The sequence below is a fragment of the Pestalotiopsis fici genome, assembly GCF_000516985.1.
Source record: "Pestalotiopsis fici W106-1 unplaced genomic scaffold PFICI_Scf_2, whole genome shotgun sequence".
NCBI classification, from domain to species: domain Eukaryota; kingdom Fungi; phylum Ascomycota; class Sordariomycetes; order Amphisphaeriales; family Sporocadaceae; genus Pestalotiopsis; species Pestalotiopsis fici.
Window position 1 is genome coordinate 5,355,826 of NW_006917092.1, and position 15,484 is coordinate 5,371,309.

The following is a 15,484-nucleotide window of genomic DNA, read 5'->3' on the forward strand; positions in this document are numbered from 1 at the left end:
TGTCCAGTCTGGTCTAATATCTGGTAGCCGATCAGCAAAAGCAATTATATTAAGTTTGTGGACCCACTCGCCCTTTTGTAGTTTCGACGCGTTTTCGCTATTAGTCGCGTGCGGCCCGCCTCGCGTCCCGGCTTTGGCACTATTTCAACTATACGTCCTTGACCAATTTTGGCCGTGGCCACTGACTTGGGTCGTTCTGACGCCTGACTGGATTGTGTGAATATTCAATCATCAATTTTGATACTACTTTCACGGGACATTTGTATGTTGTTTGGGCGGTGATTGCGGATCCGTATCGGAAAAAGTGCGAGCCTTGGCTTGTGTCTGTCTGCAACGAGCATGGCTGCCCCTCCAGGCGTCGTATCACACGAGTCAATAAAGCCGCTATTGCTCGAGGCTCTCGATAACATAGAGCCCCAAAACGCTACCGATCAATCTGGCACGGGCCCTCCCTCGGAGGAAGACCAGAATGCTGCCATCGTCAACCTCCTGAAGGCTTGGCTTTCGGTGGCGGAGGCTCCCTCTTTGCAATCACGGGCTTTTCACTATGTGCTGGCGGATGAGCCCTTGGATGGCCCCCTGTCTCTGAGTTTACTTCAAGGACGAGCACAAACAATTACCAGGAGAATGATGAGCATCTGCGAGGACCTTGAGGTGGATCTCTTTCTCGCGACTCTGGTAAAAGAAACCAGGCGTGATTCCGAGGACGACCCAAACGATCCCTACGGCAGTTATGGCCGCGGCTACTATGATGAAGATGAAGATGAAGATGAAGACAATGACGAGGAGCAATCGGAGGAAGAGCCGCATCCGAAGCTCGGGAGCCCTGACAAGGATGAAGCAGAAGATGCTGACTATGATCTGGAGCGGGTCTTCGACATCGTCTCTGGCAACCATCTTGTAACAGACACAAAGACTTCTGAAGGAGAGATTCTGCAGAATGTTGATACTTGTTTTGAAGGCGAGCCTGATGAAGTCCTAGAAGACGAGTATGTTTACATGGGTGAGTCAACCGTTACGAGTTATCACCGACGTCCTGTAAGTATACTATCGCTTTCCTTTCTTGCCCATACCGCACCGTAATGCTTGATTTTCCTCCAACTCCAGCAAGCATGGTTGCGTGCCTTCTTTACTGGAAAAATTACTGAAACGTGAGAGTTCCTTTCCTCGGGAGCTTAAAGCAATTAATACCAGTCATGCTAACGCCACCATGTGCTCAGGTTTTGGTCATAGTCCCTGCCAAAACAACGTTTGATTACCTGTGGTCATCTACCGGTGGCGGTCATGGCGCCAACCGGGTGGACAAGTCTACTAAACTTCTGGAGTGGTACACAATGAATTGTCTTTCACCTTCGGCAAAACCATGGCACCTTGCGGCGTTCAAGAGGGCCCTTCATGAGGCTTTGTGCAGATGGACGGAAAGGGTGTGTGATGATCTTGCCATGCAAGTGTTCCAAGTTATTATGATTCACCGCCTTGAGGATTTACGCCATCGTGTCATCACAAACAGCTCAGTGCGAAAACCTGCCTCATTCTTCATATGGGCTGCGAACAATATCGACCAAGAGCAAATGCAATGGTCTAGATTTCACGGCCAGTAAGTACCCCTCGGAGGAAATTGACGCTGCAAGAACAGAAAGTCGCTGACCACATTAGGTTTTTCTTGTCCCTGATCTACAATACAAGCATTTATAGACAATACGAGATCTTGACAGAACTGAGCACAGCAAGTCATATAAATGAAGAATTAGAGTCTATCATTACCTCTTCAGTTTATGAGATTTTCCATCATCTTGAAGCCGAGACCAGAGGAGGTAAAGAAGAGGGGAAGACGTATTACGAAATGGCATTGTTTTATAAAGACTTGGGCTTCATTAAGAACAAGTACGTCAGTGAGAGTTGCGTATATTAGGACCTTCGCTGACCATATGCAGGCTTGTGACAAATCCAGAGAAATACGCATACAGCACAGCCTTTATGTTGGAATTCCTTAGATCACTCCGCCGGGGTATCAAGCGCACAGAAGTTCCGCGAGCCGAGGCCTTGGACATCTATCAGGCTCTGGCCGATAGGACTATCCTATCAATGAATCTGTCGACCATGAGCGCTGGTCCGACGAAATCCAAGAAGAGTACTCAGGGAGGAAACGCTTCAGAATTCTCCGAAACCAATGAATACGTGGATCCAGGAATGCTCAGTGCTTTTATTGACAGCTTGAACGAGTACAAATTTGGGGGACTATTGAGCAACTTGTTGGCCTTGTTTGTCAGGGACACAGCTGCCATCCCGTCCCAGGAGTACGATCAACTGTACATTCCTGTACTACACGGCCTGATCAGTTCATTCGAAAAGCACAAAGTCCCCTTGGCGCAACCCGCTGTACAAGCAGCATTCAAGTCTATCCTGGGGGGCTACATTTTGAAATATGTTGGCCAGGAGCCACGCATAATCAACTGGACGCGTGACTTGACAAAGTGCACTTGTTACGATTGCAGGAGCTTGAATGCATTTTTGGGCAATCCAAGCAGAGAGCGCGGCTATTTCCCGCTCGCCCAAAATCGCCGGGATCACCTCACCGACATGCTACGTAGTAGTAAAATCAACTGCGACCTCGAAGTAAGCCGCTCGGGCTCACCGCATACCTTGATTGTGACGAAGAAGGTCAAGCATAAAAGAGAGTCTACAGATTACTGGATCAAATTACGGCTGAGGGCCGAGGATAAAATCTCGACTTTTGATCAAGAGATACTCAAGCTTCTCCTCGAGGATCAGTACGATGAGATTACCACCATGAGGAAGCTGACACCAATCCAATCTCAGACTCCTGCGGCCTATACCAGTACATATTCTCAATCTCTTTCTCACCTATCCAGCCCCTCTGCCGGCTTGCAGACTCATGCTCAGGGTAATGGCAGCCCTCATGCCACCTCCCCGTCTCTCTATGAGTGGCGTCCAAGGGGCGTAACACGTCATGGTCAGATCAAGGACTATCTGGTTCCAACGACCCCAGGGGCCCCAATGACCCCAACGGCCCCGAAGCCAACAGTATACCCCGTCTTCGCGTTCAAGTCGGCGCCTCAGCGCCGAGAAGCGCTGGCACCAAGGTCGGGCAACGAAAGCGACCAGCAAAAACTGGCGCGGCTGCAGGACGAGATTGCCCGAGCTGGGTGCATCCCGACCCCGTCGGAGAAGAGAGCCTCTGCTGCCAAGGCCAATTCTAGATATAATACGCCTCAGCGCCCATCGGCATCCCAGCCCTCTTGGTCATCTCAGAAGACGCCGTCTACGGTGGGTTCCACGGCTGGTGTCAAGCGCAAGGCCGAGTTCGTCGACCTGACTTTGGACAGCGACTAGGCATCGTCTTTTCGGATGTCTTGTGGAAAGTACATCTTCGAGCTAGTTTTGAAAGTGCTTCGGTTCAGCGAGTACATGATTGTGGAGTTCATATGGTGGCAGCGTTTCGGTACACAAAAGCGTTCAGTCAGCGAGTTACGGTTTGATGAATAATGTTATAATATACACCACGGATGAATCCCACTCCATGTCTTTCTTGCCACGTTTGGCGAGGTGATTACAGGCACGGCAGCACAATTACCATCCTCCACCATATTTGGTACACTTGCCATCTCCAGTAATTCCGTGGTTCACATCCAAGCAATCCAGGTACTGATAGGTACACCGGGTCGAGGCACTCTCATAAGTCTCGGTGAACCGATCCACCGACCCGCCATAACTCTTGCCGCCCGCCGAGCCGTTGACGCGACAGCCCTCGGCGTACGTGTACTGGCAGTCGTCATACTGGGCCCGGCAGGCGTCGGAGCAGGCCGCCTCGCACCGGGACCGCGGGTACGAGGCGCACTTGCGGCTGTCCGAGTCCGTGTAGAGCTTGAAGACGTTGCCGCTCTGGTAGTCGGACTGCAGGTTGTTGCACGTCATGACGGGCAGCGCGATGCCGCCCACGGGCGCGCCGTCGCCGTAGCTGTACTTGCTGTTGGTGGGCTGCTTGCAGCCGCCCGTGGGCGTGGGGACGGGGTAGCTCGAGGTAGTGGTTGTCGTGCTCGAGCTGCTGCGCACTGAAGACGTCGTGGTGGTGGGACACGGATAGACGGAAGTCGACGTGGTAGATGGCTTGCCGCCCTTGGGCGGATTCTTGGCAAAACAGTCCGACTTGCTGCCGCCTTTGCTAGCACAGTATGTACTAATGTCGGCACACCACTCCAAGAAGCTGAAGCAGTCCATGGCGTCGGGCCATCCAGCCTTTGCGAAGCACGCGGCTACTTGGAGGGAGCACGACGACCAGGCCGTCAGACATCCGGTGCCATCGCTCCAGTCGGGAAGCGGCGAGGAGCACCACTTGCCGCAGCTGTACTCACAGGTCGGCGGAGTGATGGTGGTGGCTGTGCATATAGCAGCGGACGATGTTGTGCTGGTGGTAGTAGTGCTAGGTTTACTGCTCGGTACACTGCTCGGCGCACTGCTCGGCGCACTACTTGGTACACCGCTCGACACGCTCGTGGTGAGAGTAGCACTACGTGTGGGAAACAATGAAGTTGGGACACTCAATGATGAGCTAGGGACATGGCTGTATGAATACGTGGCATTCGCAGATGCAGGTGTAGAAGTCGAGGATGAAACCAAAGAGCTAGAAGTGGTGCTAGAGATGATGGTCGTCGTGGAGGAGGAATTGGCTGGCGGTTCATAGCCACAGGGCTCTAGCGACTGGAGATCCTTGGCAACATAAAGGCTCAGGCGATCTGGTCCTCCACAGATCTGGCTCGAGTTACCGGTGCAGGGCATGGCACACTCGGCAACATCCACCTGAGCAGTATCGTTGCCAAGGACGACTCCACAATAGCACTCTTGGGCGTATTCGGTACCAGCAAAGGGGAAGCCGCCCTTTAGACAGGCACCAAGACAGGCTTCGGTGGTGACATCTGCCGTGTCGGCCATCTTTTGCTGGTAAAAGAGGGCCTTGCCCAAGCTGGAGCCGTCCGTATAGCAGCCGAGGGCGACGTACTCGTCGACGGTGGTCTCGTTGACGGGGAGGAAAGTCGGGTCTTGGTAAATGTTGACCTGGGTATCACCACCGCAGGCTTGCGTCTTGTTGCCGTCGCAGGGCAGCGAGCACTGGCTGCTGTCTACCATGGCCGTGTCGACCGTCTGTCCGCAATAGCAGTTTCCGTACCAAGCGAGGCCGGCATATCTAAACCCATTGCCTACAAGTTTGTTAGCGGAGAATGACCAAGAATGGGAACCGCAGAGATCTGCAGTAGGTTATTTGTCAAGACAAATAACCCATCAGTAGTAAATACGAACCTTTACACTCGGCAACGCAAATTTCCGTCGTCATGCCGGTGACGGAAATCTCAGTCTTCATAGACAAGGCCTCCTGGCCGCCGGGCTCGCCATTGTCAAAGCACCCGACGGGGACAAACGGCTGAAACTCGTCGAGACAGGTGGGCAATTCCCTATACCACGCCAGGCCTCGGGGCAGGCAACTGAGCGCGGTCAAGATGACGGCAAAGGACCGGAAGCCTGTTGCCATTGTGACTGGGGAGATGTCTTGGTGCAATCACGGATAGAAGATATTTAAAAGGACACTCTGTAGGTGCAAAGAGAACCTGGATTCTTGAGATCTGACTCTACAGATTTGACCGAAACAAAAACTGCTGGCACGATACCATTATATATAGGCATCAACTGGCTATGAAGTTGAATTGAACACTGCTCAGTCCATGTCGCTGGGCAATAGCTGAGAACAACAAGCAATATTCCATGCATATGCCAAGAAGCGCAACGGTGGGCTGTTGTTTTCTTTTGCAGTGTGGCGTTCAAGGGGTCTTTTTCCTTTGAGCGAGCAATATTGACCTCTTGGTAGTATTATGGGCTTCTCAATAGATGCAGAAACAATCCCAAGTAGGAATGTGCCTGCTCAGCCAGTCCCCTGCCTGATAACATCATTACCATCTCCTGACTATCGTCTCCTGTCACTGAGTATGATGCGCAAGTGGTCATCAAGCATCCTTGATGTTAGAGAAGGCCCAAACGTACTTGGAATGCTCCAAGGACAGTGAACCAGCTTTCCTATATTGCCAGAGGCCTTGCGCTTTGCACTACCACACTGTAGTGTTGATGAGAAAAGTTTGCACCGAGCCCCAGACGCCGCAACGCCCAAAGATGCTTGCTGCCTTTCCGGGGTATGAGCGACAGCGAGGGAGTCCTACTGTGTTGATGCAGCAGGGCAATAGTTCACTTGCCCCGAATCGTCCCAAAGCGGTCTTGTCTTGTATGGCATCTCATTTAAGGTTATGGTTTTCCCTATTTGGAGGAGGCCCCCTGTCGGACTGACCATGTTCCTGCATATGAGCTGCAGGCAGGAATGTTGACTGGCTTGTTTGGGCAGATTAAAAACCCCAAATTGGGACTTGGGGCCAAGACACATCAAAAAGGAAATGGGAAAATGAAAAGAAACAGTATTCATGACGGACTCTCGACTTGGGAGTTTTTACAAAATCATGGCCTACAATATGATATATAGATCTACACGACTCATTTTTTCTTTGCATAGGAATTGGGAAAGAATGACAGTCCCTGCCATATCAATGTGGCCGAGAACCGAAATACGAGATGACAGATGCACGAAGCAATATGAATGCATGTAGGATCCAATAGGTTGCTGCGGGCCGAGATGCAAGTCAGGTTCAGCCGCACCAAAGTCCTGGCTGGTAATAACAGCAGCAGCAAGCATTTGCATGAGAAATAGGTAAAAAAAGGCAATAGCTGAAGGAACTTTCGTCCTTTTATGAATTCAAGATGAGGTGACACAAGACTACCAAAGTCGACTGCCCCAAGCCATCCGGTGCGTTGCATATTTCTTGTTATTATAGATGGGTAGTCTGTCGACTGTCAAGCAGCAGATGAAAGCGTTCAAGACCGCATACTTGATGACTCTAGAGCTGAACTGGCTGATGAGCCAAGATTTCAATAGTTGTTGTATCGAAAAGAGGCGGGGAGAGAGGCATCATGACTTTATGCTGAACATGTTGCAATATTTCAACCATATTGCAACTGATTATTCAACACGTAGAATTGGTACGTCTCTCGGATATATAACATATTACTTCTCGGAAATCGGAGCATGGCCCTCGGCTGAGCAAGGACTTGACAGGTCGTGACATGCAACGTAGCTCGTTCGTACTTTGGTGCTGCCATGGCAGCTGAAGCTGTCGTAGCCTAAGTGGCCTAATTATGTAATTCGTTATCGAATGACCCTCTAGGTTGATTTCCCTCGTGCCTCTATACCTAAGAACCCAAGATGCACATGGACATGCTAGACAATGAGCGCCGCTTACTGGGAAAAGTATTCGTCATGGTTCAGCCACGACCCTGATCGTCTGTGAATCGAGTCTCCATCCTTTGTTCCGTTCCAGACATTTTAATGAGATCCGCGTAAACTCTCATGATGGAGAAATTTCAGCTTGAAGAGGGTTGCAATGAGCTCTGTTGGGAATGAACAAGGGACTCCCGTCCACATCCCGAAAGTCTGGACCTATGGGGGGTCCTTTTCTTTAGTTACCTAACCTAGTTACTGCTTCTGGACAACTGTGCTGGCGATCTTCTGGCGTCGTAGTAGCGAGGCTTGTTAGCGCAGGTCTCGGGCGGATCCGTGTACTAAGAGGCTTGGAGAATGGGGGGCCCATTAGTGATCTTGTACTCCCTTTCACTTTTTTCCCTTCTTCTTCCATTCCCCCCTGTCTTGCTGGCAAGGCTGTGTCTTGAAAAGCTAATACATGGTCAAAATTAAAAGTGCGTACAATGCTCGTCAGCCTGATTCTTTGCCTTGCCTCATTTCCTGGTGCTTTACAACACAAACTGAGAGAGGCTCTGCGGCCATGACCGAGAGGAGCGGGCCGTGAGAAGCAGATTAGATTAGATCCATTATACTATTACATTCTTAGAGGTATGACTTGCTGCTACTACCATGTAATCATCGCGGGCAAAAACAACAACACGTACTCTGACTGCGGATCACCATTATACACTACACGGCCTAGACCTTTCAAGTACCGGTAGTGTTCTTTTTAGAAGAATGAAAAAAAGACCCGCAGCTCGTAGTTCCGAGTAAAAAAAGCCTCTTCCTAGATGACGACTTTTCCGCCAAGTCGACGCGCGGCAGGCCAGGGGGGCAACAAGACTACTATTCTTGAAACCTTTACCCCGGAGTCGATCAATCCATACTCGGCCGCAGCAAAGTCAGCTGAAACTTACACGCATCAATGTCATTCACTATAATGGAGTAGAAAAAAAAAGGAGTAAAAGTTAGATCATTGCTTTGCATTAACTTGCATACTTTTGTGTCAACTTTTTACACCTCTCCTTACTATGTACAGTAGAAAAAAAAAAAAAAAAACCACATCAGGTATATCCCAACTTGAGTATATGCAAGACAATCGCTAAAATAGGCAAAATGAGGTTTCTATAGACATTATACGTCTTTCTTTTTCCGGGTAACCGCCATGTCTAACCATGTATGATATCCGTGCCCCTTTTATTTTGAACATTTTTTTATGCTCCTCCAATGCGCCAGAAAAATGCATGAGTAAAAATAAGAAATTGGAAAATAAGAAGAAGGAAAGAATGTGGGTGTGTTATACCCAGCTCTGAGCCGAGGGGTCCTTGGCCCGTCTCGACGACTCATCGTCCGGGTGGAAAAAGGGATTGACTGGGGGATCTTCGTGTCTAGCGCCAAAGTCGCGGGCCTCGATGCCCGGCTGCGGCGACGGCGGGATGTAGTCGGACTCGCCGGGCACAAAGCTGAGTCGGTGGTTGCTCTTCTTGACCACGCTGCTGTACGTCGTCTGGTGCTGGGTGGTCTCGGTCATGTGCGGGAGGCCGTGCTCGCTGTACCGGCTGTAGTCGCTGCTGCGGTTCGAGCTGGAAGACGACGACACGGTGCTGCTGCTGTAGGACACGACCTTCTTCTCCTCGTACACATCCTCTTCGGCGTCGGCGCGCATGGCGACCTCGACGGCCTTTTCGTCCTCAATGATCTTGGGGTGGCGCTTGGCAAAGTAGGCGGCGTACTTGTAGAGGGACCAGTAGCACGAGGCGACGTTGACCAGGGTCAGGATCAGCTTGTAGGGCATGTAGTAGAGGATCAGGACGGTCCAGCTGATGCGCTCGTTGCGTAGGCGCAGGTGGACTTCGTTGAAGATGAGCACGTTGATAAAGTACATGACGCAGGTGCCAGCCAGCAGGTAGCCGCAAAAGTCGGCGCGCACAATAAACGAAATGGGCAGGATAAAGGGCGTGAACAGGTAGAGCAGGGTCTCGTAGACCTCTTGGAAGACAAAGATCTTGGCGCCAATCTCCCACCAGCCCAGGTTCCAGCTCTTGATAATGTACTTCATGTTGTAGTACATGCCGTTGACGAAGAAGAAGTTCCAGCGCATGAAGCGCTGGCTGAAGATGGTCATTTCACCAAAGCCACCACGGCTGCCACCGCTGCTAAAGAAGACGGAGCTGGGGGTCTCGGTCTCGACAAAGACGGACGAGCACATGACGATGCGACCACCGAGGCGACGGCAACTGTCGCCAAAGAACCAATCCTCGGACACGGAGTAGCCGGGGTGGTCGTTGAAGGTCTTGACGAGGAACTTGCGGTCCCAGAGAGAAATGGCGCCGTGGGGGAAAGTTGCACTACCGACCTTGCCGGCAAAGGCACGTTGGAGACCAGACAGCTTGTACTCGAGATCCTGGGCCTGCTGGCACCAGGTACCCTTTGAGGACTCGGGACCAACACTCTTGATCGTGTAGCCAACGCTCTTGATCTTGCCGACGAGCCTGTCGCTCACGACGGGGAAGTTGGGGGGCAGCGCGCAGTCGTCGTCAATGAGGAGCACATTCTGAAAGCGCTTGGCCTTGTAGCAACCCACGTACTGGGCAACAATCTTGGAGCCAACGCTGGACCAGACGTGCTTGACGCCGTAGCGGCGGCAGACCTCCTCGGTGTTGTCGAGCGGCGTCTCCGAGTTACCATTAGCAATGACAAAGATGTGTGAACGCGGGAAGATCTTGACTGCTGCCTCCAGGGTCGGTCCAATGATGTTCTCTGACTTGTAGCAAGGGATGAGCAGAGCAGTGTTGTGAACTCCGGGGAGAGTCTTGAGGTCGAAATCAGCAGGCCTCTCCACCATGGGCGGCTCCTTTTCGAAAAGAATGAGAAGCGGAGCAAATGCATAGCTTTTTTTGTCACGGTCAGCACAAACAACCATGCAGAGAGCGGGAATATCAAGGACTTACATGAGGGCGATACCAATGGTGATGGACCAACCACCAGTGATGACAAACTTGGTGGAAACGACCCAGTACAGCCAGTAGACAGCACCTTTCCAGAGGGGCATGCCGACGAGAACAAAGTAGATGAAACATAGCAGGAGGAGGTAGATGGTGTACTCGAAAAGCACCTGCACCCATTTCTTGCGCTCCAGCTGCTTACCGCGGATCTTGGCCTTTTCATACACCTCGACCATGCTACCCCGTCTCGCCCTGTGCGCAACGCTGCGAGCTCGCTCAATGACGGCATCGGGAAGAACTGCCTTTGCAATAGTCTTTACCGTGTTGGATCGTTGAGGGATTTGTGACTGTTGATGCTGCTGTTGTTGCTCCTGCTTTAGGTCATCGGAGTAGTCCGTGTATGAACTCGTTCTGGTGCTAGCAGTGTTGTGTTGCTTCTTGCCATCCCAGTCAAAGTTGGCAAAGGACTCATGGACAGACGAGGGATACGACGAGCCTGTCGATCTGTGTTTGGACGCGTCGTGGAAGGGGTTGTCTTGAGCTGTGAGGACCGATGATCTGACCGAGGTGGGATCGCTAAACTTCCTGGGCCGGCTAAAGTGTACAGGCTTGGGAGCGGCGAGCTCATGTGAAGATGAGTTGTAAGTGGCACTTGCCGGTCGAGGACGATCCCGTACATTCCTGGCCTTGCTCAATTCTGCCTCGATATCCTGATCTTCCTGGTTCTGGACAATCTGCGGCCTCCATTCCTTGTTCTTATTTCTTGTCGACAAAAGGCGTTGGGGAACGAGGACGTTCGCCACCTTGACGGACTCCTGTCTTTGGAGCCCCATGTTGTTTGGCTTGTTTATATTAATAAGCGAATGTTGATGTGACTGTATATTCAGTCGAAGCGAGTGATGTATCGACTCAAGAGTCGAGATATTCCAAAAAGGAATTTAATGGTTTGGGGTTATTATGAGGTAATTAGCAGATTATAGACATTTGAGATGATTTTTTTTGAACGAATGACTGTAGGTCTATGACCACTTGGGGGAAGGAGGATCTCAAAGAGTAACAAGAGCAAGAATCGAAAGAAGGAGACACGAGGTCACCAGATGGAGAGACCGGGTCGGCTACATGTATAGTTCCATGACTCTACTCCCGACTCCGACCAGCCGGGCGAGATGCAATAAGCTTTTTTTTTTCTTGCAAGGAAGGAAGCAAATGAGCCCAGATGGAAACATTGGGCCCTCGTCATGATGCCTTGAGGCCCCCATGGCATCGGGCAGGATTATACAGCTCGGATTTACGCCATTTGTCAAGGAAACGACGAAAGGCGCCAGCGCCGTTCATGACCATAGCAGACAGGACCTGGCCAGAGCCACTCTTACGCAGATTCTTACGTATAGTTGGCTTGTAGCGGCGGTAGTGGCCTGGGATCTGGAGTGACTGGAGTGACATGGTAAGTGGTGCAAGCGGTACTGCCTACACACAGTACCACTACTATGGAAATTCCGTCCCATGTACATACATCGTACTACTGTATTAATGTGCCTGTGCCTCAGGTCAGTGAGCAACAGCCCACATCTTCTTTTCTAGGGTGGACAGGGGGTGTCGATTGGTACAAGACTAAGAAGAGAGTCCGTCCCTTTCATCTACCGGTACTTGTGTAAGCCACCCCGTTACGCCAGCGAAACAGGTACCCGCTCACCCGGGCAGAGCGGCTTTGGCCGTAAGCAGTATAAAGGACTTTCCCAGAAGAATCCATCGAAGAAGTGACATGGTCCCACATTTGCCCTAATACACTAGAGCCGCAGGTTACGGCATGGGGTCCGTGACTGGGTTATTTTGGCCCAGGAACGCAATCATGGGGAGACGGCGTTGCGAATCGCTGGTAAGGAAAACCCGGTTTCACACCAGTGCGAACGAACCTCGAGCACAGAGAGAGAGAGTCAAGAGAAGGGGGGGAAAAGGAAAGAAGAAAAAACCTTTCTTGGGGCGGCCCCCAGTTTTTTCTGCCCTCTCGGCCATTATGCACCCACCTTCCGTCACGCCCGTCCAGCCTGCGGCGCAGCATGGCGAACTCGTGGTGCCTGAGGCGAGCGGGGAGCCGCAGCAAATCATATCGATCGAGGTCGACCCTTGCTGAGATCATTGGAACGAACCCGCAGATCCGGACCGCAGCGGTTGCGCAGGCGGCTGTGGCTGTTTTGGTTGCTTGGCCGAATAATATTAGCTGTCGGTCAGTTCTGTTTCTACAGTTTTTGCTGTTCGTTCCTGGCATACAGAATCTGTCATCAATGTACGTACTTTGTATAATTAGCCGACGATGAAATATGCACATTTGATTCTTTTAGTCTTACACCGGAACCATCCTGGGCAACATAGTAAGCTAGAAGCAGCATCCAAAAGCACAAATCAAATACATGCATCACCATGTCATGGCAAATGCTTATTTTTGCATGATCTAATTCTAGCCTGTAAATGCTGCTGAACTACCAAAGAAGACCGACCGGCTTGTGTCATCTCATGTCTGTTACCGACCTAGGAATTTCAGGACTTCAGACGAAAGGGGGGGATGAAAAACTTAAAAAAACAAGTCAAACGACCAACTACTGCCTGAATGTCTCCCTCGTGGGCAGCCAGCGAAAAGAAAAAAAAAAAAAAGCCCAAGCTTGGACAATTGGAGATTAGCTTTTTGCGCAGATCGAGGTATCCATTTCTTTCTTTTCTTCTTTGTCTCTGCTTTTTTCTCATTCCCACTTGTCATGGAATATTGTAATTTTTGGTCTTGGCATTTCGGACATTGCGGTTCAACTCAAACTTGCAATAATGTCGTATACGCGATCATGACGGGATTGACTATTTCTTTCCATCGTATTCTCACTTGTTCAATTCCTTGCTGAATTGACGACATGGAAGCTTGAGACGGAGTTCACGGCACAAAAAAAGAGAATGCGCTTGAAGAGAATTCACCCGCGTCTCCTCCGCTAATTAGCCCCTTGACTCGTGAAACCAATGCAAGCTATACTTAGCACCGCGTGCAAGCATTTTGTTTCCCTCCAATCGGAGTCCGCGTACAGAAAAACCCCGAACAATTAGAGGGGTCAAGGAGGGAAGAAAAACCAAGAATTTATCCCAAGTGTTATTCTGTAAGTGTAAGCGATGTGTACACTACACTGACTATTGTCCTCAGGAGGCCGCAATTCACACACCTTCAACATCAGAACGGAGATGCAGAAATTCCTGCCTGACTTGCTCCCTCTAGTGACTCGGAATCGTCCGAGTTCCTACACTACTGTAAACTAAACAGAAAATTATTACTAGAAGGAGGCAAGATGCACGCTCGCCTTGCTCTGGATCAACCGTCACTCAATAAACTCCACTGCCGAACAGGCGGAATCGCAAACCATTATTATTTCACTGGGCGCCGGATCTCTTGTTAGCACAGCACAGCACAGCACAGCACACCACCACAGCACTGCACTTTGCACCGCAATCGCACCGCCGCACCGCATCGCACCGCACCGGCCAAAGTTTGGACGCTATAGTTCACAACACCCACCACAAGTATGCCATGTTGGCTGTCTTGCCTTGTTTTTGCTGCCTTCTTTGCTTGCCTACAACTCTTGATTTCTGTGCGACTGCAACTTCCTTGTTGATCCCCTGTCGTCTCGTTTGTCTTCACCTTCGTATCCGACTGCACTAGGCTACGGAAAAATAGTGGCCCCATTCCACCTTTCCTATATGATACGAACCTTTTGAACATTCTCTCGTATTTCTGTCTATTAATCAGTTGAATCGAAGTTTGTGGAATATTGAGTATAACCAAAGCCCTAATCATTGCACAAAGAGTATCAAACAACATGCACATTCACACTGCGGAATTAAATATACCAACTATACCATACCACCACTGAGGCTGAATCTCAAACAGTGACGTACGCAAAAGTCCTCGTCACTTAGTGCATTAGTTACCCGTTGAGGCGCACGACTAGAGTCCTAGCTTCCGAATCCAACATCGAAGCCACCTGCGCCAAGCGCGAAAGGGGGCGTCCGGAAGCAAAGAGGAGGAAAATCCGAAAGGCCAATCATGCTTCCGTCCGTGCTCAAGCCACATCCAGGGCCTATATTCTAGTTCCAAAACTTCCCGTCGTGAAGTGATCTGATCTGATCTACTGACCAGCGCACGATTCAGCATCGGCTACAGAGCACAACTAATGTCCTGCAACGTTCCTCGGCTGTCGTGCCGAACGAAGCCAGAACTGACTATTATGTTGCCATTGGTTTCATCCGTTCTTTCTCGAGTCAAGGAATTGGCGTCGAATAGGTTGCTGTCTTGACATCATACTCGGCAACATGTGCCTTGCATCGGGCCTTTGTCTTCCGCTTTTTTTTTTTTTTAACACAATAGACTTGTCTTTTGTACATACGCTTCTTTGTTTCTGAGGCCAGAACATTTGCATCGCCGTTCTCCGTGCCTGTCATCGCCGATCTGCCTCATGTGTCTCTATAAGTCTATTTCTAGGAGAAGGGGGAGGCAACATGCAGGTACTGCCCGCGGCTGATTATGGAATGCACCTTTTCTTTTTCATGAGTTCCAAGTGGCCATCTAATTATTGACACGCTTCCAAAAAGAGCCGTGCTCTTCAACGACTGTCAGCTAAGCTCATGCTAGTATGTCTGCGCTGTTCACGTCAGCCCGCTGTCACGGCCGACTATAGGCAAGATCGACGCTGCAGAGGGATCAAAGGGAATTCTGGGGGCCATGAATGGCGACCGAAATAAAATACAAAAATCTCCCTGACCGCTCTCGCGCAGGACATCAAAATCTTCGTACCCGACTATTGCTTCAGAGCTCGTATAAAAATTACTCTTGTATTCTTCGGTGACCCAGTACAAAGTGGGCTTTTTGGGTACCAAAATGCCTTAGCCTTAACCAATACCGTATTCCGGAAATCACACGTGATTTTTTCTGCCTTGTACTTTGAGCCTATTCCATATTCATGCTCGGGGAAAATGATCATGATCCTTCTCTTACCTAATAGCTTATTCTTCCTGGAATGCATCATGCATATACTAATCCCATTATTCTGGTCGTTGCTTACTTTGAAGCGAGATCCCTCCCTCCCCGAAAAAAAAAAAAGAATCCCCAAACTGGCGAAAGCGTACCCTGTTAGCACGCCATGGGGCTTCTGTGTGTTTT

The 15,484-nt window shown here is 50.3% G+C and overlaps 3 protein-coding genes across 3 annotated transcripts; 1 reads left to right on the forward strand and 2 right to left on the reverse strand.

Moving 5' to 3' along the window:
* Positions 1–339: 339 nt before the first annotated feature.
* On the forward strand, positions 340–3,354 carry PFICI_03804 (uncharacterized protein; the record flags this gene model as incomplete). The annotated part of the gene is made up of 4 exons (XM_007832385.1): positions 340–1,038; positions 1,221–1,597; positions 1,696–1,884; positions 1,935–3,354. The coding sequence occupies 4 exons, from the start codon at positions 340–342 to the stop codon at positions 3,352–3,354; spliced, it is 2,685 nt and encodes an 894-aa protein (XP_007830576.1).
* Positions 3,355–3,591: 237 nt separating this feature from the next.
* Positions 3,592–5,545, reverse strand: PFICI_03805 (uncharacterized protein; the record flags this gene model as incomplete). The annotated part of the gene is made up of 2 exons (XM_007832386.1): positions 3,592–5,216; positions 5,317–5,545. 2 exons carry the CDS (start codon positions 5,543–5,545, stop codon positions 3,592–3,594), a joined length of 1,854 nt encoding a protein of 617 aa, XP_007830577.1.
* Positions 5,546–8,648: 3,103 nt separating this feature from the next.
* PFICI_03806 (uncharacterized protein) lies at positions 8,649–11,129 on the reverse strand (the record flags this gene model as incomplete). Its single annotated transcript, XM_007832387.1, has 2 exons — positions 8,649–10,242; positions 10,303–11,129. The coding sequence occupies 2 exons, from the start codon at positions 11,127–11,129 to the stop codon at positions 8,649–8,651; spliced, it is 2,421 nt and encodes an 806-aa protein (XP_007830578.1).
* Between the last annotated feature and the right edge of the window lie 4,355 nt (positions 11,130–15,484).